Below are 25,268 nucleotides of genomic sequence, written 5' to 3'. Positions count from 1 at the left end.
CAGATCAGTCAGTGGTCGACAGATCTTAGAAAAGTTTGGAATAAACTTCCTGTAATAGCCGGCAAAGCCAAGGAATTGCCTGACCTGTTCAGGACTTTCTGGCTGAGTCCAGTTCAAAACCTTGTCCACCTTGGCAGGATCTGGCTTAATACCATCACCAGAGACGATGTGTCCTAGATATTTCACCTCAGACTGAAAGAGTTTACATTTCTTCGGAGACAGTTTTAAACCATTCTCACGAAGTCTTTGAAAAACACGTTTGAATCTGGTAATATGTTCCTCGTAGGTGTCTGAAAAAATAATCAGATCATCTATGAAAATCATACAAATATCAAAATGCAAATCCCCTAGGCAGTCTTCCATCAACCGTTGATAGGTAGCTGGGCTGTTGGTTAATCCGAATCCCATTTGGTTATATTCATAAAAGCCTAAAGGTCCCACAGTAAAGGCAGTACGAGGCTTGTGCTCTTCCAAAATCTCAACCTGGTGGTAACCACTCTTCATGTCAAGGACAGAAAACATCTTTGAACCTGCCAACCGATCAAAAATTTCCTCCGTTCTTGGCAAAGCATATGCGTCCTTGATAGTGCGTTAGTTGAGCATCCTGTAATCTACACACATGCGTAGACTAGCGTAGACTACCATCAGGTTTCCTGGCTATGACCACAGGTGAAGCCCAGGGACTAAAAGACCTTCTAATTATCCCACAAGCCAGAAGTTGTTTCAAGTGTTGCTTCACTTCTTCAAACATCGAAGGTGGAATTCGGCGATGAGGAATCTTGAATGGAGTCTCATTTGTCAAATCACTTCGGTGTTTAACATGTGGACAGAATCCAATGTCGTCATCACCCCTGGAAAAGATATCTTTATACTCTAAAATTAGTTGTCTTCCTTGTTCCACTTCATCTTTGGAAATGTCAGTCGACAAAGTAACTTTAGAAAGATGTGATGCATCAGGACTAAATTCTTCTAAAGCTTCGTCTTCAATAGTGACTGGTTGCAGCTCACAGATTACAGCTCTTGGTGCTATCACTACCGTCCGGGTTGTTGTATTAGACAGCTGAATATCTATTTCCTGGTTGTCTCTGTACCTGTATTGCACAACGGTTGGTGTAATTTCAAGATCTGAAACCGTTGACTTGCTACACGCCTGTACAACGGCACAAGAATCTCGAAATGGCAATCTCTTGTCCATATAGCCTCTCAGTAGTATGGTTGAATTTGGCCCAACAGCTACATTCTGTGTCTCAGCGCACCTAACAAGACAAAGTCGACCCTTCATCCGAGACAGCTCTTTCTGCTGGAGAACCATGGATCTAAAGGCTAAATAATACCCTGTATGAAGATCAGCTGATTGAAGAAATGTATCTCCATACTTCTGGCGACAACCTTGTAAAAGAGAAGATAAGATGTTTGTTCCAATTAAAATTGGTACAGACAAATTATAGGTTGAATCTGGAACAACCAAAAACAAACAGTTAATTGGTTGATCCTCTGAACTTCCCTTTAGCAATAAAGATATTTCAATATAGCCTAAATATGGAAGATTTTGTCCATCAGCACACTCAACCTCAAGTATATCTTGAAGTGAATGTAACTCCAAACCAGGTAAAGAATTCTTATAAAAAGAATTACTGACAGTTGAAACCGTACTACCAGTGTCCAATAGAGCACGGCATGTAATGTCATTCACCTTCACTTCAATCTCATTGGCATCTCCAACTAAACCCTGTGGAATAAAAGTATTGTTAGTGGAGCTTGTACAACAAAGACCAGTAGCCTGCTCCCCGGCTAAGGTCGATTCCCGTTTAAATTTCTTCGGCTATGATCTAACCTAACCCGACATCCAATTGCAATATGTCCATACTGGTGGCAACGGAAACACTGAATACCACGTGGATCCCTTTGGCGTCGTGTTGGTTGACCATCTGGATAACTAAACTGAGGCGGAACATTCTTCTGCTTCTGTAAGTAGCTAGATCCAGTACGACTTTCCTGGGTTTGTCGTGATGGTGGATCCTGGCTTAACTGTTTCTCCATCTGTCTAAACCTGGATTCTTGTTGATCAAACCTGGTATTCATCTGGTTAATCATACCTTTGATGTCAGCTAAGACATCCAAAGATTCAACAGGAGAATTTACTGTTGCCATCTTACCCGGGACAGGTTTTCTCTGTGGAGGCTCCTGGCGATCCTGTTCAATACTGCGGATCTGAGTGACTAAATTGTCAAAGTTATGCGCAGTGTCAAACTTATGTCCAGAACAATCCTTCAAGTCTGGTCGAAGTCCATGCCAAAACCTGGAACGTAGCATACGATCTGTGTCACTTGCATGCACTTCACCCTGGGACAAAGCTTGACCCATGAGGTTATCAAGTCGACAACTCCATGCTGATACAGTTTCCCCTTCCTCTTGCCTGGCATTATAAAACTGCGCCATCAGAGTTTCACTGGAAGCTACAATACCATAAATACTCTTTAGCTTGTCTATCAGCTGATACACATTAGCTAAAGAACCCAATCGCATCGCCACTCGAGCAGCATCACCCTTCAGAGATTGTCGAACAGCTTGTGTAATTGCGTCATATGAAAACGACTTTGCTTTCAAAAGACACTCCACCTCATATAACTACACATCAAAGTCTACATGACCTTTTGCAGAAGGGTCACCAGAAAAGTAAGAAATTTTGAGCGGTGGTATATATGAAGTGGTAGAAGACTTCACTTCCTCCTTTGGCTGTTTGTTCTGCGATTCCACATACTGCTGCATCCATTCAAATAAAGCCTGAGGACTATCAGCTTTAGGTTTTAAGTTCATCTCAGCAAGAGTCTGAGCCAAAGCTTCTATCTCCTCAACACTCATAGCTTCTGCCATTTTGACAAACAACTATGACACTAATCAAATATAAAATACACTATTAACACTAGCTAACTCCTGTAATAAATACAAACTAGTGAGTAAATGGCCTGCAACACAACAAAATACAAGTTACTAACACTTGCTGAGATCTGAAATAAATACAAGCTGGGAATTAATAACCTGCAATGAAAACAAATTTGATTATTTCATCAAACAATCTATGTGCCTAAAATATCAAACATCATTGCAATCATAACTATTCACATGTATGCATTCACAACACAACAAGAACAGACACTAGTTGTGTTATTTCTAATGTACTAATATCTGAAAAGACACTAGTTGTGTTATTCCTAATGTACTAATATCTGAAAAGTAAAGCCAGCAATTCTATCAAATCACTGTAACATGAATAACAAATCAATGAATATAATCAATGTTCAGTGCATGTGCCAAGTGCAAGTGCTGCAAGTACAATTCTAACCTAACCTCAACCCAAATGACAGTCCATCAGTATTTGGTCGTCAAATGTCAAAGGGTTTATAAATGATTAATGTCACATTAAGAATATCAAGACAAAGGATGGAAGAAGAAAATTAAAATATGTGCAAATGGTTAATACATATAGTAATTAATAACTATTTCTTTTATTTATTTATTTATTTATTTATTTAAATACTATATTTAAATTAAATAGTTCAATCAAATTTACTAAATAAACAAGCAAATTAATTAAATAAACTAGAGCAATTTCAAAATTAAATTATCTAACTAAATTAACTAAATTAAGTAACAAAATTAAATTTGTTTACCTAAGTTCACCAAAAATAAACAAAACCAAACTAAATATTAAATCCAAACTAAAATAACTAAACAAATCAATCAAATCAAATAATTAAATCGGGTTAACCAACTAAATAAAATAATGAAATAAAAAAATTCAATCAAGTTAACCAAATTAAACAACAAAGTCAACCAAATAAATCAACCAAACTAAATAATGACAATCAAATTAAATTATTCAAGCAAGTTAGCTAATTAATAAAAAAATAAATGGAATTAATAAATATGAAACTATATGCTAAAAAACCCAAAACAGAATTTAAACTTTTGTTATAGAAATTTTTTTAAACTGCAGAGTGTTTCCAAATGATTAACAAAACATTTAATCAAAACCAAAACACATGGAAAAATTAAATATGTAAACAAAGACAGATGATCAACAACAAAATCAAATATGTAAAATATGTACCTTGTTTCTAAAAGTACATGAACAAAATTAATTAAAGATGTAAACAAAAAAACAAAGCAATTAACTTTGTAAACAGTAATCGACAAAACAAACTAAAAAAAATTAATTAAACATAAACTACAACAAAAAATATTTCGAACAATAAAGTCTAATTATTAAAGTAGCAAAGAAAACAAAAATCAAATTAAATATAAACCATCCAAAGTCTTTAAAAATAAAATGTGTTACTCACGTCATCACAAACTTGCATCAACATATCACAATATTTAGCACATAAAAATAAAAATGTTCACAAATTTTCTGTTCACATCAGTTAATGTCAAATCACATTATCCACGAAACATCCAACGATGAACCGAAGGTACAGCAGCCTTGACCTCCAATCCCAAGGATGTCCGATGGTTCCCGAAGTTGACTGGTTCCGGCAACAAACGAAGACTCCCGATGTTAGACGATGTTCACATTCACCGGCAAGTACAGACGATTCCCGATGTCAGACGACTATCTCCGTATCTCCAGAAACTGAAACGTCGGCTCCATTGTTACTTCCCCCGAAAAGACAACTGGACTCGGTGAAGTGGTTTAATAGAGTTCTTTATTCCAGAAAATTTGAACAGATAGTCAAACAAACCCTATAAGCAAAAATAGCATTATTAAAATACATTCACAACTATATATAAACAGTCATAAAACACCATATAAAAACACATTAAAATATATATAAATATACTCTGCAGTCTAGTTATTATCTACAAATAATAGCAAATCGCTTAAACAAAAGATATACAACCATACACTGAGCAATATTTAAGATCGCTCCAGTAAGCATCAAACACACATAATACACATATCGAATTACCGTACTTAAACGACTGAACATTAATCAATCGCAGATAATCTTAAATCATTATTTACGGCAAACAATTACACATATGGCGATATATAGTATAATAAAATAAAAGTAAGATACACAAAACATTATCCTCAGGTGATACGGTTACCTAGACACTGAAATACCAGTACCTTTAGCTGTGGGCTTTAGGGCGGTAACATGATGAAAAAGCGTCAAACGTCTACAAGAAACAAGTAAACTAAAACTAATACATTTCTAATTTAATATACACACATACACACTATTCACATACATTTCTAAAACAATAATAACGACTCATTTAATTATGGCTTGGCTATAGGAATATCCATTATTGTTTCAGCTTAAGTGCCACGCCCAAATTCTAATACTTACATTAATTCAGTTTATTCCTTTATCAAAGTAAATGTTAATTGAAGTAGTTATTTATTTAAACCTTATTTGTAATTTATAAACTGTACTTTATATGTTAGTAAAATAGTAAAGTGAATTAGAAAAGTAGAAATATAACTCACCAATTATTCCAGTGTAAGATTAAAGCAGATGAGTGCGTGGCCTGTGCAGCTCGTGATGTGTCAAGGAATGACAGGTGAGCGACAGTGAATAGCCACCAACTGGGTCAAACACAGCTGGCCAGTCTATTGGTTGATCGTCACTGTCCCTGGTCAGAGGTCAGATGTAAAGACAGGTAAATGCATGTCCCTACAGCTCCTAGCCAAAGGTTTAGGTGCATGTGTTTTGTGCATACTAAAATCATTAAAACAATAAAACCCACATGGTTACAGTAGTATATGCTGTGTCAAAATCTAACAGTTTCATTTCAACACTATAAATCCACTCAGAACCCCAATTTATTTTGTACTTGTATCCAATGAAGGTTCAGTCGCGCTGTTCCGGCACACACCTCGCCTATCTGAGCTGTTAGTCTAGGACAGGGTTTAGTGATTAGTTAGTGAGAAAAAAGTTGGTATAGTGACCTTGTAGCAAGTTTGAGTTTGCTGAAGGCAAGTGAGCTGAAGGCATGCTCTCTGGACCATTTTGAAATAAGGATCCTAAGAGATGCATTTTCAGGGACATTTTGGGGCGAGACGAAGCCCAACAGTAAACCGTTCGCCTGATGCGCGGTCGGTCTAGGGTCAATCCCAGTCGGTAGGCCCATTGAGCTATTTCTCGTTTCAACCAGTGCACCACGACTTGTATATGACAGGTCGTGGTATGGCCTAGCCTGTTTGTGGTGTGTTTCATATAAAAAAAAATCCGTGCTACCAATGGAAAAATGTAGCGGGTTTACTATGAGTATCTAAGCCTATACGTCAAAATGACCAAATGTTTGACATCCAGTAGCTGATTATTAATAAATCAATGTGCTCTAGTGGTGTCGTTGAAGAAAACAAGCACACTTTCAGGGCAATTTAGACCTAGTGTTGTATATTGTGGATAATGCGGGCGGGTGGGGGTGGGGTGTATGATGTCACAGGACCTCTGTGACCCCCTTCCGGACCAGTGTGTTTTAATCGTACATCACGAAAGCATGTGATGTTAGATCAAAAACACGTGGATTGTAACATGGACGGACTCTTGCAGTTACGAGTATTCTGTTTATTACACAGCACATTACTGAACAATAATCTAACTATTACTTCCCACATAAACAAACGAAACATGGGAATGCACGGAAAGCCCACAGAAACGATATTTAAAGCGGGGGATCGATCTCTAGTGATGAAGGAGGCGGGTCAGTCTCTAGTGGGGGACACAAGCCAGAGTTTTATTTTTATTTATTATAGTGTAGAATAAAAAACATAATTATGTTTTCGTCCTCAAGTGGGGAGTGGTGTGTAACCCTCCCCCGCCCCCGATTCGTTTGGGTCTGCACAGAGCTAAGACTACTGTGACGTGTTCAGCAGAATTATATATTTTAGTGATCGCTTGATTTATTAACGAAACTTCGCATTCCTACACCATAAGAAGCTTACACAAACAACACTGTACACATATCAACTACACCTGGCGGGAACTATGAAAACAGTTCAGTAGTTATAATTATTAGGACTGTTCCACAGTTGATTACATGGAGGGGGTGGGGGGGGGGGGGCAGACAATGTATTTATTACTTTATGTCTCGTGCTTCAGTATTCTTTTTCCTGTGGATACATGATAAAAAAACACACCAAAAAACAACACGATATTTTTGTAGATAGTGGGAATAGCAAAAAAGAAATAAAAAAGACAAATACAAATAAAATCAAATTTAAACAAAACAAAATAAAAGAAACAAAACGAAAACGAAAAAACAAAAGGATAAAAGGAAGACAAAAAATTGTAAAAAAACCCTCCCCTAAACAAAACTGTATATAATTGTTGTAACTCCATGCTGATATCATGTATTTTACGCAATTACATGTGTTCTACCCTGTTGATGATGCTATTTTTAAAGATTAAACCAGTTACATAAGTAACGGTGGTGTGCAGTCTCGCGGCCGTTAGTTGGCATCACTCTGAGATTATATAATCCTTGCTGCTGTTTTGCTGGCGGCTGCTAGAACGGAGATACAGTGCTAGTACATGTTACACTATTCTCTATACCCTATGGTTTATGTCAGGATCTGTTTCCATACACATATCTAGTGCCTCCATGATCGACGTGGACCTCTGTATTACAACAAAACACGTACTATATGTAAACACGGATTGGAATAGATGGTTTTGGACGAGTTCTACATTCTTATCGTAGTCATCTACATTGCTTGTATAATGTTATTACACCGTGGTGGAAGAGATATTTTCCGAAAACAGGTTTTAGAGGTTTTAGAGAGTTCGTGACCTCCGATCATATGAGCCTCTAAAGATATCACATACGTCTTATTAATAGCACAACAGCTAGTTAATGTTTTTAAGTGACTAAACGGAGTAAAAGATCACGACTTAAATTATGCATCAAATGGGAGGTGTGTGTGTGTGTGTGTGTGTGTGTGTGTGTGTGTGTGTGTGTGTGTGTGTAATCACAATTTAACTGTACTCTGTATTTTGTTTACGGTATAGTGAAAATGTTTCAACATTTTAAAGATCGCTTGAGCTTACTGGCCGTTCCCATTTGTAAACAGCTCTTCATCAGTAGGTCTAAGCAGCTAGCGAACACTTCGGGTCCTTTTCCCAATCATTATGGAGTAGTGTTTTTTTAAAACTGCACATATGCCAACACTAAACGTCAGACCTCGTGGTGAAAACAACGTTAGATGAATGTGATAACTTCTGTTAGGGGAGACGATGGTACCAGTAATTTCTGTTAAGCTATTTAAGATTCGCCATATTTAGCTCAAGTACCTGAGCGTTGATATAATCGCCATTGAATTAATAATAAAAAAATCACATGCTACGGGGGGGGCTAAAAATTTCTCCTTGAGGAAGGTCGACTTCCAGGGAATTCCCGATGATCCCATTACACCCCTGAATCTCGGAACGTGTCCGTTGACAATCTGATAAGCTATACTGTCTGACATCTATCTCTCAGACGTTTTTAGCCACGTTTAAAGCTTTCAGTTGCAATATTTTGGTAGTTTGATCCTAAACATTTACGGAATGTCAATGAATTGACGAGTACCTTTAAAATATTCACTGAATGTTTATATACGCCATAATAGGCCTTTTCTAAAGATCGTTCGACTTGTGTTTTTTGACAATTATTACTGAGGTAAAAAATCAAAATCTCACGCTATGCTCCGACAGAGGCACACTTTCAGTTGCAAGACCCGGATGTTGATTTAATACCTAAGAGTGCTCGCCTGGTGTGCGATAGTTATTACGAGGTAGAAAAACGATAGAGTCAATGACCCGGATGCATTGGGTGGCGGTGTGCGTAGCCCAGCGTAGAAACGCGCTCAATGCTGCATTGGGCGCGGTCGTAGTTTGGGTAAAGCGATCGCTTGATGCGCGGTCGGTTTGGGATCGCTCCAGCCATTTCTGCACCACGACTGCACCAAGACGTGGTACATCAAAGGTCCTGTCCATAGGGATGGTGCATATAAAAGATCCCTTGCTGCTAGTCGAAAAGAGTAGCCCGTGAAGTGGCGACAGCGGGTTTTCTCCTTCAATATCCGTGTGGTCTTTAACCACATGTCCGACGCCATATAACCGTAAACAAAATGTGTTGAGTGCGTCGTTAAATAAATCATTTTCTTCATGATGCATTGGTGTATTTATACATCTAGTCTATTGTGTAACAGAAAACAAATATTAGAAGAAAGAAGAAAGCAATTAAAAAGCTGAGTTGAGTAGTTGACAAACCAGTCTGCATTGACATACAAAATGTCTCTGAAGTTTTAATGAAATGTAGTCAAACCTATGGTACTCCATCGTGACTATCACGAGCTAAAGCCGTAGAAAGAGTTCCGTCTGCCCCCTCCCTACACCACACACACACACACACACACACACACACACACACACACACACATGCATCCATTTTTATCCTGTTTTTAGATACCAATATCTTACGTTAACACGTTCTAAATATAAGTCATTATACCAATAAATACATTCGGGACTTCGTTGAGCGCTTTGAAGAAAAAATAAATTGATACGTACGATATTATTTCAGCTATAATTCATTACTGAGCAGCTACAGAACATTAGGATGACCAGACATGTAAATATTCATATTCTAATGGATAAAAAATTTAAGTGACTAGAAACTCAGGGTAGACCCTTTAATGTATTTATATAAACATGTTTCTTAGTACCCATTAGGTTTTGCTGCGTATTACAGTATCAACTTTAGAAACACTGTTTTCATAAATACCTGTACAAGGTTGTTGCCGGGAAATACCAGCCAGACGAAGTGATGCTTTTAACGAAAAATGCAAATAAATTTGTTGTGAGACATTTTAGAAAAAAGGAGAAAATTACACTACGATCCCATAATAAGTTGTCAACATATTGACAAATTATGAATGCTGACTATATAGAAAACACTCTTTAAAATAATATAATTTCGACTGTTTACCAAACTGGGCCCGTGCTTATAAAACTTAAAGTCTAGACTTTAATAAAGTCCAGACTTTAACGTAATGCTATTTGAATGGCGTTGCCATGACGTTAAAGTCTGGACTTTATTAAAGTCTAGACTTTAAGGTTATAAGCACGGGGCCTGATCTTTATTACCAGCAACCCGATTCTCGCTGTACAGAAAAGCGACTTCCGAGTTTAAGAGACTGTCGGTTACCTACTGTGAGTATGGATGCATTGGGTTTCCTTTAAAACTTTTAAACTTTCACGATTATCAGAAAATTAACAAATACTGAGAGGCTTAAATAACGCAATGGGTATTTCGCTGATATTTTCTTATAGAAATATTATGTCATCTGTATTAGGCATGCAGACAAATGACATATTGGTAACAACTGTAACTGAAAGAAGATATTATTCAAATTCGGATTTAAAAAAAAATAAAATGTGGTTTAAAAAAAACCCCACACAACTTTTTTTTTTGTGCAATAAAACAGCAATTTTTTAACATTACTTAGCGTGGCATATTAAAAAAAAGACAGAAAACTCAATACCACGACCAAGACCAAATTGTTTAACGTGCACATTCAGAGTAAGCTGTTGTAGCGCACGCATGTCCTGGGCACAGGTGCTGGCCTCGACCGGCTCCTCCGTCCAGGACAGGAAAGGGTGGGGGTGGGAGGAGGAGGGACCGCCTGCACTGGCAGGTACAAGGGAGCACCAGCAGTCCGACCGGAGCCGGTAAGAGGCGGAGGGTGGTATGGTGCTATGTAATTTGCAATGTCCCATAGGATTAAGCCAAAGGGAAATGGGTGCGCGTTTTGATGAGGGAAACTGGGCGCAATTTTGATGGTCGTTCTAAAAATAAAAGGTAGGGAGCTACATAAAGGTTTAGATTTTAGTAGGCCGAGAGTAGCTCGTTAAGAAAACACAAAACAATGGTTGCTGTTATTTATAGGGGGACGAGAGCAGGCAATACACATGTAAATAGATTTTCATATGCAATTCTGTGTTGTTGCAATAAACACCCAAGTTATTTTGTTTTGCTGAAAACTACTCTGTCAAAAAAGAAACGCATAGGCGAAATATTCATGGAATTCTCTTTAATACAAAGTGGCATAATTTCGTTATTTATGATCGTATCACAATCAAATTTGACATGAGTATGCGATAATGTTCTTGCTATGGACTGACGTCAGTGGAAGCGTTTTCGTCAGCGTCGCACGAGGGCGCTGAAATCAGTACCTTGTGTGGCCACCAGCAGTAGCAATCACTGCGCGACATCTCCTTGTCAAAGACTGAATGAGTCTCTGAATCCGGGCACGTGGAATCCTAGCCCATTCTCCTGCAGTGCATGTGACAGTTACGGAAACGTCTGAGGCTCTGGGTCACGCTGGCGTACACGTCTGTCCAGTTCGTCCCATAGATGTTCAGTTGAGATCTGGCGATCTTAATGGCCATGACAGCACAGTAATATTCTCATTCTGTAGGAAATCCATTGTTACACGTGCCGTATGCGGCCTGGCACTGTCCTGCTGAAAGAGTTCTCTCTGTCGATCCAAAATGGGAAGCATGTGACGGCGAAGAATTCCATCCCGGTAGCATACAGCTGTCAGGTTGCCTTGTACGAACACAAGTTCACTTCTGCCGGTGTATAAGATGGCTCTCCCTCCACCGAATCTGTCAACTTGGGCGACGCAGTTGGTTAGCAAAACGTTCATTTGGGCGTCTGTAAACACGTTGTCGTCCATCACGTCGCTGTAGAAGGAAACGTGACTCGTCACTGAACCATACTCGCCGCCAGTTTCCCAAGTTCCACCCCTGTACATTCGTGCACCAGCGAACACGTAAATGTCGATGTTGACGTCGCAGGACGGGGCCAACATACGGTCTCCTAGCCCGTAAACCAGCTTCTCGAAGTCGGTTCCCAATGGTTTGTGCAGACACCCTTCTCAAACCAGGTATGCGTCCAGCAGTGTTCGTTGCTGTGGGAGTTCGGTGACGCAAGTGCAGAACCCGGATGTAGCGATGATTGCTATTGCAATGTTTCGATTCGGCAGACTTAGTCTTGGCATCTTGTAACTCATCTATGTCGAAATGGAAATGAGGCATCATTGCGAGCATTGCAGCTTTAAATACCCATCACTACCCCAATCTTTTCCCCGAGCTTCACGTGCATTCGCCAAAATGTGACCATTTCACGCCGATTTCCTGTAATTGTCGCACAACGTGCGTTAAATTTGTTTTAGAGTGCATTTGGGCATGCTGTCCCATTCCAGGAACATAAAAACGATATTTAGTAAAATCAAACACTTTTCTTCTTTCTCTATCACCTATGCGTTTTGTTTTTGACATATATGATATATATGATTTGACATTTTAATAAAAGATTATTCAGTGAAATACCAATTGCGTTATTTATGCCTCTCAGTATATACAAAGCACTTGTAAGTCACTGTGACGGAACATGCTCTTAATTTTGTTTTTGCCTGTGGCGATATTAATTGTTTTAGAGGGCCGTGTGCAGTTCCAATATGCACTTAAGCCCAGGTGGGCACCTTGTTACGTAATACCTCTGCGCGACGGTCGTCGAGCTCTCTCTAATACACACCCAGTCCAGTTGTGGAGGCCATGTGGCCAGTAGTTACGTAATACCTTCGCTAGTTCGGTACGATCGGGGTATTGCTGGCGGACTAGGCGTCAGCAAGTCTGGCGATCTATAAAAATGATGCCGGCTTGGTCTCTGTGGAAATATCACATGATACGTGAGGTGCCGCGATGTACCCCCAGGCGATATTCTGATTTTTTTTATAAATAGCTAGGGTTTTAGAGATATCAGGGAGAAACATAGGAAGGCTGCAGGGGAAACGGACGTCGTCCACTGAACGAAATTTATAAGTTCAGTCCGGACGGGGTAATTATATATTATTTCTGCTCTGTGTATAACCTTGATGTGATTGATGTGACTTTAAATATTTTAATACTGTATTATACCAATATTATTTAGACGGTGCTGTCAGTCATCTGACGCAGTAAACTGTAGGATCACTGTCTAAATAATTATTAAAGCTTAACCAGTCATCCTAGAGGACCTAGGTAAACTGTAGGTTATTGTCTTTATTGTGATAGGTACCAGTATTAATTCTGTATTACAAGGTTACTGAATGAGTAGTTAAGGGTTAATTAAAAATTAACCAGTTAGGAATAGAGGTGTAATTCCTTTATTAATTAAGTTCCCCTGGAAGCGTTTCTCAAGTATCACACGTGTGGGTGTTGTGTCACGGTGAAGTGATTAGAATATTGTGTAAACTAGACACCTAGAGATTAACTAATTAAGTGATCAGTTCTGGGTTGTTATTATTTGTTGTTGTTAATTAACTACTTCGGCAGTACATTTGTCAGCGTAGGTTAATACAGATTCCAAAGTGTAATGTGTTTTTGTTGTGTTTTCTAGTGAACTAAACGTGCTATATTATACATATTTTATATAAGATCGTATCTCTGATCATACATTAGAGACGAGCCACTAGGGGTATAACCGCCCGTTACAGAGAGATCTAATAGATATACAGTTAGGAGAGATATTTTGATAATCTTGTTTCATTCAGTTACGGGTATTATAGGATCCCCGTGACAGTCACTGATAAAGCAATATTTGTTTCCAAACTGTGTGATATTACATTCTAGTCTCTTGAGAAAACTAATGCAGGCTTAATATAAACACATTTATTAAACAATGGCGCACACGACGGTCTGTTAAACGTGTGCGAGACCCGCTACGGATACTGGCATACATACACACCACTGTGGGTGTAAATTATAAACAGTTATATTATCTTCTTCTGTGGGGGATATTTATTGATAATTATATTAACTGTAAACTGGTGGTCTTCGCATTATCGCAGGGACGGACTGATCAGTATGACAACGCATCCCGTACCTTGTCTAATTTTCTTTATTTGGCTTATTTGTATGAACTCTCCGATCGCCTGTCGAAACTAATGAAGACAAACCGTGTGCTATTGCCGGGAATCCATTGATCTTTACCTCGTTTGGCAATTTTAACGAACGGCAGTCGAGACTAGTCGACACGACGAGAACGAGATTCAGCTAAGTGGTAGAGATTCAGCCTCAGGTACGATGTACGATTGATCCCCCACCCTCATAAAACCTATTGAGATATTTCCCTTTCCAAACTCTGAATGCATGTGTGTTTTGTTTCAGAGTCAGCTGATCCAGCATTGATAGACGAGAGAATATCATTTAAAGAATACCCAGTTTAAGTGTAAAAAATACAAGAAATTAAAGGGATTTTAAATAAACATTAGTTCACATTGCAATAGTTCGCATCTTCGGAATTAAACATTTTATTCATAATGAAAATCATCAAAGGATTAAAAAAGACTACCCCCCCCCAACCCTCCCCCCCCCCACAAAAAAACAACAACAAAAACAAACTACCGAACCCCTCCCCACCCCCCCCCCCCCCCACCCTCCCGAAACCTGCCAAAACCACAGATGGCGACATACTTAAATATCTATCCGTCCATGACAGGACAGACAGAACGATCAAGAGAGAGAGAGAGAGAGAGAGAGAGAGAGAGAGAGAGAGAGAGAGAGAGAGAGAGAGAGAGAGAGAGAGAGAGAGAGAGGGGGAGAGATTGAGAACAGACAGACAAATATATATATATATATATATATATATATATATAGAGAGAGAGAGAGAGAGAGAGAGAGAGAGAGAGAGAGAGAGAGAGAGAGAGAGAGAGAGAGAGAGAGAGAGAGAGACGGGGAAGGTGGAGAAAGAGGAGAAGACAGATGAGAGGGAGAGAAGTATTGAAGAGTGGTGTAGCAGGAGAGAGAAAGAAAGAAAGAACGAAATACAAGACACGTAAATAGAGACGTTACAGACTAATGACTGTGGTCTTCAGCCAATATACAAAGGTGATATGTAACAAATACAGATCTACATATCAGTTGTTTTCCACATTATTTATTACACTCGTTTATAGAGCGCAAGATTTATACCACTTGATCGCTATGCACTATAAACTCGTGCAATAAACAAAATGGAAAAACAACTGGCATGTAGTTACGAAGCTTTATTAAATAAAATGATGTTATAATATGGTGAGGCGATATTGCATCTTTAAGTAAAAACCAGAAAAGAGGTCTTCACTTAGATCCACAGTTGTTTTTGGACAAAAATCCAATTCCAGTTGAGGAGACTAAATTTCTGGGGGTTATATTTGACAGGAAGCTATCTTTTGTGCCCCATCTTAAATATGTTAAAAAGAAGGGCTTAAAAGCTCTTAATATTTTAAAGGTTATTGGTAATACGGAATGGGGAGCAGACCGAAATGTTATGCTCCGTCTGTATAGATCTCTTGTGAGGTCTAAACTTGATTATGGATGCATTGTGTATGGGTCGGCACGCAAGTCGTACTTGCAGATGCTAGATCCTATACACAATCAGGGAATTAGGCTTTGTCTTGGTGCATTTAGAACATCATCTGTAGACAGCTTGTACGTTGATGCACACGAACCTTGTTTGGGTGCTAGACGTGCCAAGCTTTCTCTGCAGTATGCCACCAAGATTAACTCATTACCAACACATCCTACACATGATGCGGTGTTTGACAACAAATATATGAAGTTGTTTGATGCATGGCTAAATGCTATTTGGTCTTCGCATTAAGCGCTTTTTGTCACTTTCCAACATTGATTTAACTGACACTTTGGAAACTCCTTCATATTTTGTTTTACCACCCTGGTGTATTACATCACCTAAAATTGTGTTTGATCTGGCACATCTGAAGAAAGATCGCACAGATGCTGTTGTGTATAAACAGTTTTTCATGGAAATTCAAGACAAGTACCGTGATTACATTCCTGTGTATACAGATGGATCACGGGATAGGAATTCTGTGGCTTGTGCTAGAGTCTTTCCATCAGACACTATCATTTCCATGCGACTGCCTGACTCGGCATCGATCTTTAGTGCTGAAGTTTGGGCAGTCATTAAAGCCTTAGAAGAAATCAAGGATTCTAATGCATCCAAATTTATAGTTTTTACTGACTCACCTTCGTGTCTCCAAGCTTTGCGCAATATGAAGCTGGACCATCCCTTAATTGGGATGGTGATACGAAAGTGTGTCTTTTTATCTATTGCCAATAAAGATGTTGTATTTTGTTGGGTGCCCAGCCATGTTGGCATCAGGGGTAATGAAAAGGCAGATTCTGCTGCCAAGTCTGCTTTGGATTTGCCTCATGCCAGGGTTGGTGTACCGTATACTGATTTTAAATATTGTATCAACCAATTTATCTTTTCGACTTGGCAACGTGACTGGGACGGTGAGGTTGCGAAAAAGCTTCATGCTATCAAGCCAGTCTTGGGAGAGTGGCAGTCCTCCTATAGACACCCAGTCGAGGCATGGGATTTTTAATCCAGATACCGACTCCAAACCCTGAGTGAGTGCTCCGCAAGGCTCAATGGGTAGGTGTAAACCACTTGCACCGACCAGTGATCCATAACTGGTTCAACAAAGGCCATGGTTTGTGCTATCCTGCCTGTGGGAAGCGCAAATAAAAGATCCCTTGCTGCCTGTCGTAAAAGAGTAGCCTATGTGGCGACAGCGGGTTTCCTCTCAAAATCTGTGTGGTCCTTAACCATTTGTCTGACGCCATATAACCGTAAATAAAATGTGTTGAGTGCGTCGTTAAATAAAACATTTCTTTCTTTCTTTCCTCCTATAGACAGTGCAGGAAGCATGAAATAGTCTTGTGTCGTGCCCGCATCGGTCATACTTACTTGACCCATTCATTTATCTTAAAGAAAGATCCTCCACTGTACATGACATTTTGGTGGAGTATCAGTTTCTGAAAGAAATTCGAAAAAATATATTTGGACCACGAACTGTGGTGGAATCCTTTCGATTCCATCCAGAACTTTTATTGCAATTTTTACGTGATACTGAGTTTTATTCTAAATTTTAATTATATCTATCTGTGATATTTGTATTTTTACACAGTCCTTTACACTGTGTTTTTATTTAACTGTTGAATTTTTATATTGATGTTGATCATCACTTTAGTTTTTCCCATTTACCATATTTTGACACACAATAGCCGATGTATTTTTCGTGCTGGGGTGTCGTTAAACATTCATTCATTAATTCATTCATTCATTCATTCTTTAAGTAAAAATTCGTCCAACGGGAATTCGCTGCTTTGATTAATGTTTGTTTTTTGCAAAGCCTCGTGACTAGAAAACATTTGCATGTGACCCACATATTACACCGCTAGCTACTCTCGCAACAAGCTGTGAAAGATCATTTAGGGAGAACAGAGGATTAGATTATCTATTCTGTATGTCAGTATTAAAAGTGTTTCCCGACAGTTGGGATTTAAACAGTTAATTTCCCCTACAGTTGAGCAATATCAGTTTACAATTAATTTAATTATCAAGAAATATTTCGATTTACCCAGAACCACCACTGTTTTATCATGCATATTAATACAATTATACATGGATATTAAATTTAGCATGCTTGTTAAAGAAATGTCCAAAACATTTGAAATTAGATATTATGTGCCATAATATTCTTTTGATTGAGAATTATTATCCCAACAGCTGTCTCTGATAAACAATCGTACATTATACGAATGATAACAGCTGTCTCCCATAAACAATCGCATGTTATACGAATGATAACAATGTGTTTAAACCTGATATTAGAACGGAATATCACATACCAACTGTGGAACAACACAGACATGCACGTGTAATACGAGTTTATTATGTCGGATCTGAAAAATAATATTTTTCATACAAATTGGTTTAAAACGAGGATCGCAGGTGACTTGAAATGTACAATAGGTGTACCATAAATGTGTTTCGTCTCAACTATGGGTTCGTAGCCATAATTGAAGTATATACCAAACAGTAGATAACAAAAGCCATATTATTAAAATGTAGCTGACCTTTTGGTAGTACTAAACCAAATAACTTCCGGCTGGGTCAAAGTTCGAGGTGCATCCAACTTTTGATAGAGAAGTGAACACCACAAGTCCTGTGATTGGTTATAAATGTGAGTGTGTTGGTTGTAAAAAAAATTAGTTTCATCTGGGCTAAAAAAAGTATGCAATTTTATTTCATCTAGTACCACTGTGTCAAGTAGCCTTGTGCTTGGAACATGTATGGGGTACCTGTAAAAAAAAGTACTCAAATTTTGTGCGGAACTAGGGTAGTCATAGACGCTACCCGTTATCTCAGAAATGAGCAGCTTAACACCCACTTTTTTGTGATTCACTTTAAGGGTGAGAGGTATTTATATCCGTGGCGTCTATGTCGATTGATACGTTCCAGGTAGGAGTTTTAGCCACATATGCTACTATTGTCGTCTATGGGATTTGATTTGGTAGTATACACCCTTTTGGGAAATAAAATAAAATGGTTTCCAGCAATATGTTTGGGAATCAGTTAGTAGGTCTACTTCTTTAATCTTAATTTAAAATGTGTTTCGGTGTCATTAAATACAATTTAATATTCCTTTCCTTTCCATCCATATATTAGATCATAGTAGTAGTAGTTAAACAAAGGAGTCGGTTATAGAACTTCGACTGCCGCTGGCGGACAGCAAGATGCTGAATGGCCATTAATTTACCATTAAACTGGAAACGCCTGGGATCAGAGTGGCGGGGACAGAACGGGATCTGTACGCACACTTCCGCTTACGTTGATTAATAGAAGATTAGTATCTGCATAAAGACAATAAATTACCCACACTATATGGAAAGACAGACAAGATAATGCCGTCTCCTGTCTGTATTTCATTTATTGCGACTAAAGGCGACTTATCACTGTGTGTTGTTAAATCCCTTCATCACAGCATTTATATCTTTATTCCCTGTGGAAAGTGCTGGTGGTGGCGGTCACTCGTTGGTGGCTTCATCAAGTTGAGTTAGAGGGTGCAGACGAACTCACTTTAGAAAATGTCCCCCCCCCCCCCCCCGACTCCCCCCAGTCCATTGCTTTAAAACATTACAGCATGCACGGGCGTTCGGGCCCTGGTTGGAGTGAACTAGGTGCTTGATTGGTACCAGTCGATGGAACACTCATGCACGCTTCATTGCTCGCTAAGATTCCTCTGTTACATCGTCAACCTCGTCAAATAACCACGATATCAAACCGTAGTAACCTGATATTCTTTATATACTAGTATCTGCATGGTTTATTATTATTATTATATATATATATATATATATATTATATATATATATATATATATATATATATATATATATATATATATATATATATATATATAAACATTAAATGATTCATTTAACTGTTCATTAACAGTTGTTTTTATTAATTTTAAACAATACAGAAAACAGCTAAACCGATCTACTAGTTTCTTAGCATTGCCGAAAAGTTAAAAGTTTGTTTTCTTTAACGACACAACTAAAGCACATTGTTTTATTAATCATCGGCTCGTGGATGTCAAACATTTAGTTATTTTGACATAATCTTAGAGAGGGGACCTTCTACATTTTTCGATTGGTAGCAAGGGATCTTTTATAAGCACCATCCCACAGATAGGATAGTACATACCACGGCCCTTGTTACATCAGTTGTGGAGCACTAGTTGGAACGAGAAATAGCCCAAATGGACCCATCGACTAGGATCGACCCTGCAGCGACCGCGCATCAAGCGCCGCTTTTACAATTTGGTCTACATCTTGCCCGTTGCCGAAAGTAGTGCAACACTGAGATTTATGCAGTCGTGAACGTCGGTTTTGTAAATCATGTTATATGACCTGTGGTGAGTCTAGACTGGCGAATGATGTTTCTAGGGAATGCTCCCCGAAAACAAATTAGTTTTAAAAAAAAAAGTTGATGTGAGCAGGTGGTTCGATACCTGATACCCCCCCCCCCCCACACACACACACACACTGCACACGTGCCTGCGAACATCTAGGGCATTATCAGTAATACAATGGTAATATAATATAACACAGATCCTATTCAAAACTGACAAATATCCGTAAAACATACTCTGAGCTAAACTGACATAATTAAGTTACATACAAATAAGACAATTGGGCAAATACAGAGATCTACGAGGTAAAATTAAAAAAAAGAAGAAGCATGTATATAAATTTCACGCCGCTCATGCCTGGCACTTCAAGTTGCGAAATTTATACTCACCCCTTATTTTCCAGGTTAGATAGTGCTCGATTTTCTATAAAGTAGTAAACCATGATGGAAAACACACAAAACCCCCAGTAATTATCATTCAATCTATCAGTTCATCAGTTTCACAATTTCGTGGTTGGCCAATTCCATTGGCAGAGAGCATCGTCTGTTGTTGCCGCCGTATTCTGACGCGGAAGCATATGGCCATCATATAGTATATATCATATGGCTATTATATAGTATATATCATATTACCATCATATAGTATATATCATATGATTATCATATAGTATATATCATATGACCATCATATGGTATATATTATGATTGATATGACTATCATATAGTATATATCGTATGACCATCATACATCATATGACCATCATTTCTATGATTACAGTTCGTTTTCTGCAGATAGCGATACATAGTTAAACAATAACAATAACATCAATAAACAAAAAACAAAACAAAAAAACCCCGCACCAAGCACTTGTGATAAATATATGTATGATGTCATATATACCCGTACTATCGTTTCAAAAACGAAACTCGTAATAATACATAAATAACACAATCATTGGAGAGGCTAATTTAACTTGTATTTTTTCTAATATTATACCGATGGAACGGAATAAGGAATTTCACCAACACTAACAGGAAAAGACAAACTACTAGCAATAAACCTCATATATAATACCGATCAAGAAAAACCACATACAAATTTGTAAACTGAATATTACTCAAATGGTGGGTGAATCTTGGCGGTTGAATCGACCGGCTGCACCATTAGTGTGGCGGTGGTAGAGACAAAGCAGTCTTCTCTCGACTCCCCCGCGTGACTATCAAGTGGATTTACGCTTCAAGAATATCTACAAGAATACTGATGGTAGTATTATAGTTAATAATTACTGGCCAGGGATAACCGGGCGGATATAAAATTGTGATGTAAGTAATGGAGAATGTACAACGGGGTGTAGATCCGTGAAAAATAATTATTTCGCACCGTAGGGCCGAGTAAAATTATTTTTCATAAATCTACACTTTCAAGTGCAATCTCCAAGTTAATCCATAATTCATTCAATCAAATTACATGATTGCTAAATTAACTTCTATTTTTTTTAAAATGAAAATATTGGTTAAAATGGCAAAGGATATTTACAAAACTAATAACCCAAAACGTTAGAATCCTTTCGGATCTAACCTGAACGATTCGGTCACGAAATCATCAGCAGTGTAATATTTGATTTTCGATTTAGTTTCCAACAATCTTCGCAGTGTTCCGCCAGAATATATTACTGTCATTTGTATCAGCTTTATAAGGCTTACATTACAGATTCATTTGAAGATGCAGATGTTTGGTCGCGTAGGCTAAAGCGTTGAACGGCGCTGGACTTCTTTTGCGTTCATACCTCGATAAACCGAAAAAAAGAAGACATGCCTCCTACCCCCTCTACCGCACTACCTTTCTGCAAGTAGCTTGATAATTCAGGCTACTATGTTTACACTGCGAATTTCAGGAAAACTCACGTGCACAACTTAACAATAAAATTGACATATAGTTTTACAAGCTTGTATACTAAGTTTAATGATAAATTTATGGGACAATGCGTAACAGCGTAACCCCCCCCCCCCCCAATTTACAGTGACTTAAAAAAAGTCGTCTGCTTTTGGTACAGCGACAGCGAAATACATAAATGCTGACCCAACGTAGGGATATTTCTGCATTGGAGAAACATTACTCTTAGGTTTTAGTTTATGTTCGTTTTAACTGAACTCTAATGCAACTTAATTACTTACTGTGATTAGTTCTCATTTATAAAGGTGTTGATGCCACTCATAGTTATCATTGGATCTCTGTATTCCTATGCAACATGGGTATCAATGAAACTTACGCAAACAATATTACAAAGATATTAATTGCTTCAAATTATATTTAAAAACATCATATTAATAAAATATGTAATGAAATTTAATTATAAGAATTGACCGCAATTATTTTTTGGCTCATGCAAGTACATGTATGACCCCACAAAACCCCCGCCCACAAAAAAACAAAAAACAACAACAACAAAAAAAAACAGAAAAAAAAAAGATAATGTGCACACTTTTGTCTGACGGTGTTTTTCGGTTCATACTTGCGTGAGCCAAAAAATACTTGAGGTCAGTTCTTAATTGTTTTGCAATTGTTAATTCTTGAAAAATAATCTACACCTAGAACAATAGTGTGACGTCACAGGTATGGATTAAAATGGTGATACTATATGACTAGTTCTGTCGTAATATGATGATATGGTTGTTATTTAATAAATAGTTAGATTTAAATTGTTCTGTTGTAATATGACTGCTGTTATACTTGTATATTGTTAACCATGAGACTGAACCAAAATCAAAATAATCCCAAACTGTTTTCATTCTGTATTTTATAACAATCAGCAGATTAATAAAGACTTGAAGATGGAAAACATCATTTAATCATGTATTCTCAGGCTGAAATTACACTTTTGGTTTATTTTACATGAGTATCATTCTCTGTTACTCATTTTGCAAATAACACGTCAACACCGTAACGCCGGTCAGCAAAGACAGCCTATGCTGTTTAATGATAAACCAAAACAGTGTTACATGATTCGTTCCAAGTAGAGGAAACCACAATCTTTTCAAATGATATTAACGAAAAATGCCGTCAATTTCAGTTTTCTGCAAATGATCAGGCAAAAAAGGAATAGGTCACTGCGTATGTTTATTCTCTGTCAACACCGTAACGGGCATAATTAATATATTCATGTATTAAATGAATATGATTCATTCAGAGATAATCATAAATACATGCTTCGAAGATAGCTTGGAAGTTCAATATAGCTAATCGACAATAATGAGATGAAAATTTGTCTTTTTGTTAAATTTTGTCAACACCATAACTGTCAACATCGTAACATTCTGACGTTGCGATTTTGCTCAAGTGTCTAAATAACCACATGTTCAACATGAAATAGCTTTAACATGTCTGAGGTGTCGCTAAACCAATATTCCTTTACATTCCTATTGTTTTGGCCATTTAATTGTGTGAACATGCAATAATTGCGTCCAATATTCTGTTTTTGTGGCAATTGGACGTTTTCTCAGTGTTCCTTGTTAAAACAAATGAAATATGTTCATGCTATTTTGCTCTTTGATGAGCTACTCAAGAATATAAATCAGTAATTTTCATCACGTATAAAATATTTCGATTTTTTATTAAAATAAAACAAAGTATGTCAACACCGTAACATGGCAGCCATTGCTATCAGACCCTGTTTTAAAAAACAATATTTTTTTTTACAAAGGTACTACTGTGCAAAGTGACACCTTCTGTGAGAATGGCCCATGAATTGAGAAATGAATATTAGTAATATAAATAAGAATATTAAAATATGTTAAAGGGACATTCCTGAGTTTGCTGCATTGTAAGATGTTTCCGACTAATAAAATACTTCTACGATTAAACTTACACATTAAATATATTTTCTTGTTTAGAATATCAGTGTCTGTACATTCACAGTGTTTCTGGTCGTCTTAATATTTGTAAGGAGCCCAAACTGGATTCTGTTTTCAAATAATTTCGTACGTACGAAACAAATAATATTTTAGGAAATAAAATTAAATTTAACTTAGTAAAAATAGTAGAACCATCAGAAACACGTTTAATATACAGCCACTAATATTTTATGCAGAAAAATATATTTGAGCTGTAGTTACAATCGTTAAAAAGGCTCTGTTAGTCGATAACATCTTAAACATTGCAGCAAACTCAGGAATATCCCTTTAAAGGAGACACTTGTTATGTTTTATTATTCATGGTCTGTAATAAATAACACGACCATTGGAGAAGCCAACGTGTTTTATTCCATTATTATACGGATGGAACGAAATAATGCATCACACCGACATTAACAGGAAGGACTAACTAAAGGCATAATGCTAAACCAGTGCCAGCAGGTTAACCATGTTACTGACATCCAATCTCACATTACTGACATCCAATTTAACACCACTGACAATCAATCTCATATTACTGACATCCAATCTCACATTACTGACATCCAATTTAACATTACTGACACCAAGTATCAAATTACTGACATCCAATCTCACATTACTTACAATCAATCCCATATTACTGACATCCAGTCACACATTACTTACATCCAATCTCACATTACTGACATTCAATCTAACACAACTGACATTCAATCACACATTACTGACATTCAATCTCACATTACTGACATCCAATCTCACATTACTGACATCCAATCTCAATCTCACATTACTGACATCCAGTCACACATTACTAACATCCAATCTCACATTACTGACATCCAGTCACACATTACTGACATTCAATCTCACATTACTGACATCCAATCACACATTACTGACATCCAATCTCACATTACTGACATCCAATCTCACATTACAATCTCACATTACTGACATCCAACCTCACATTACTGATATTCAATCTCACACAACTGACATTCAATCACACATTACCTCTTACACGCGTGCAACTACATACATTTACCATGCTCAAACACCTGTTTACGTCTTACACGCGTGCAACTACATATATTTACAATGCTTAAAACATCTGTTTACGTCTTACACGCGTGCAACTACATACATTTACAATGCTTAAACACCTGTTTACGTCTTACACGCGTACAACTACACACATTTACAATGCTTAAACACCTGTTTACGTCTTACACGCGTCTAACTACATACATTTACAATGCTTAAACACCTGTTTACGTCTTACACGCGTGTAACTTAAAACACTTACAATGCTTAAACACCTGTTTACGTCTTACACGCGTGTAACTACATACATTTACAATGCTTAAACACCTGTTTACGTCTTACACGCGTGTAACTACATTCATTTACAATGCTTAAACACCTGTTTACGCGTTACACGCGTGTAACTACATACATTTACAATGCTTAAACACCTGCTTACGTCTTACACGCGTGCAACTACCTACATTTACAATGCTTAAACACCTGCTTACGTCTTACACGCGTGCAACTACCTACAT

General features: G+C 37.7%; 1 protein-coding gene and 1 long non-coding RNA gene across 2 annotated transcripts; both read right to left on the bottom strand.

Moving 5' to 3' along the window:
- Positions 1–628: 628 nt before the first annotated feature.
- Positions 629–1,312, bottom strand: LOC121383631. The gene has a single exon (XM_041513724.1). It carries the CDS (start codon positions 1,310–1,312, stop codon positions 629–631), a length of 684 nt encoding a protein of 227 aa, XP_041369658.1.
- Positions 1,313–4,317: 3,005 nt separating this feature from the next.
- On the bottom strand, positions 4,318–5,750 carry LOC121382668. Its single transcript, XR_005959201.1, has 3 exons — positions 5,498–5,750; positions 5,135–5,184; positions 4,318–4,743 (listed from the first exon to the last, which is right to left on the bottom strand). It is a non-coding gene; the product is annotated as an uncharacterized LOC121382668 (long non-coding RNA).
- Between the last annotated feature and the right edge of the window lie 19,518 nt (positions 5,751–25,268).

The sequence above is a fragment of the Gigantopelta aegis genome, chromosome 10 (assembly GCF_016097555.1).
Source record: "Gigantopelta aegis isolate Gae_Host chromosome 10, Gae_host_genome, whole genome shotgun sequence".
NCBI classification, from domain to species: Eukaryota; Metazoa; Mollusca; class Gastropoda; order Neomphalida; family Peltospiridae; genus Gigantopelta; species Gigantopelta aegis.
The sequence above is the reverse complement of the archived record's forward strand: the minus strand, read 5'-3'. Positions and strand labels throughout refer to the sequence as shown.

Coding starts and splice junctions, on each gene's coding strand:
- LOC121383631 (XM_041513724.1), bottom strand. CDS start 1,312: ATGGTTCTCCAGCAGAAAGAGCTGTCTCGGATGAAGGGTCGACTTTGT.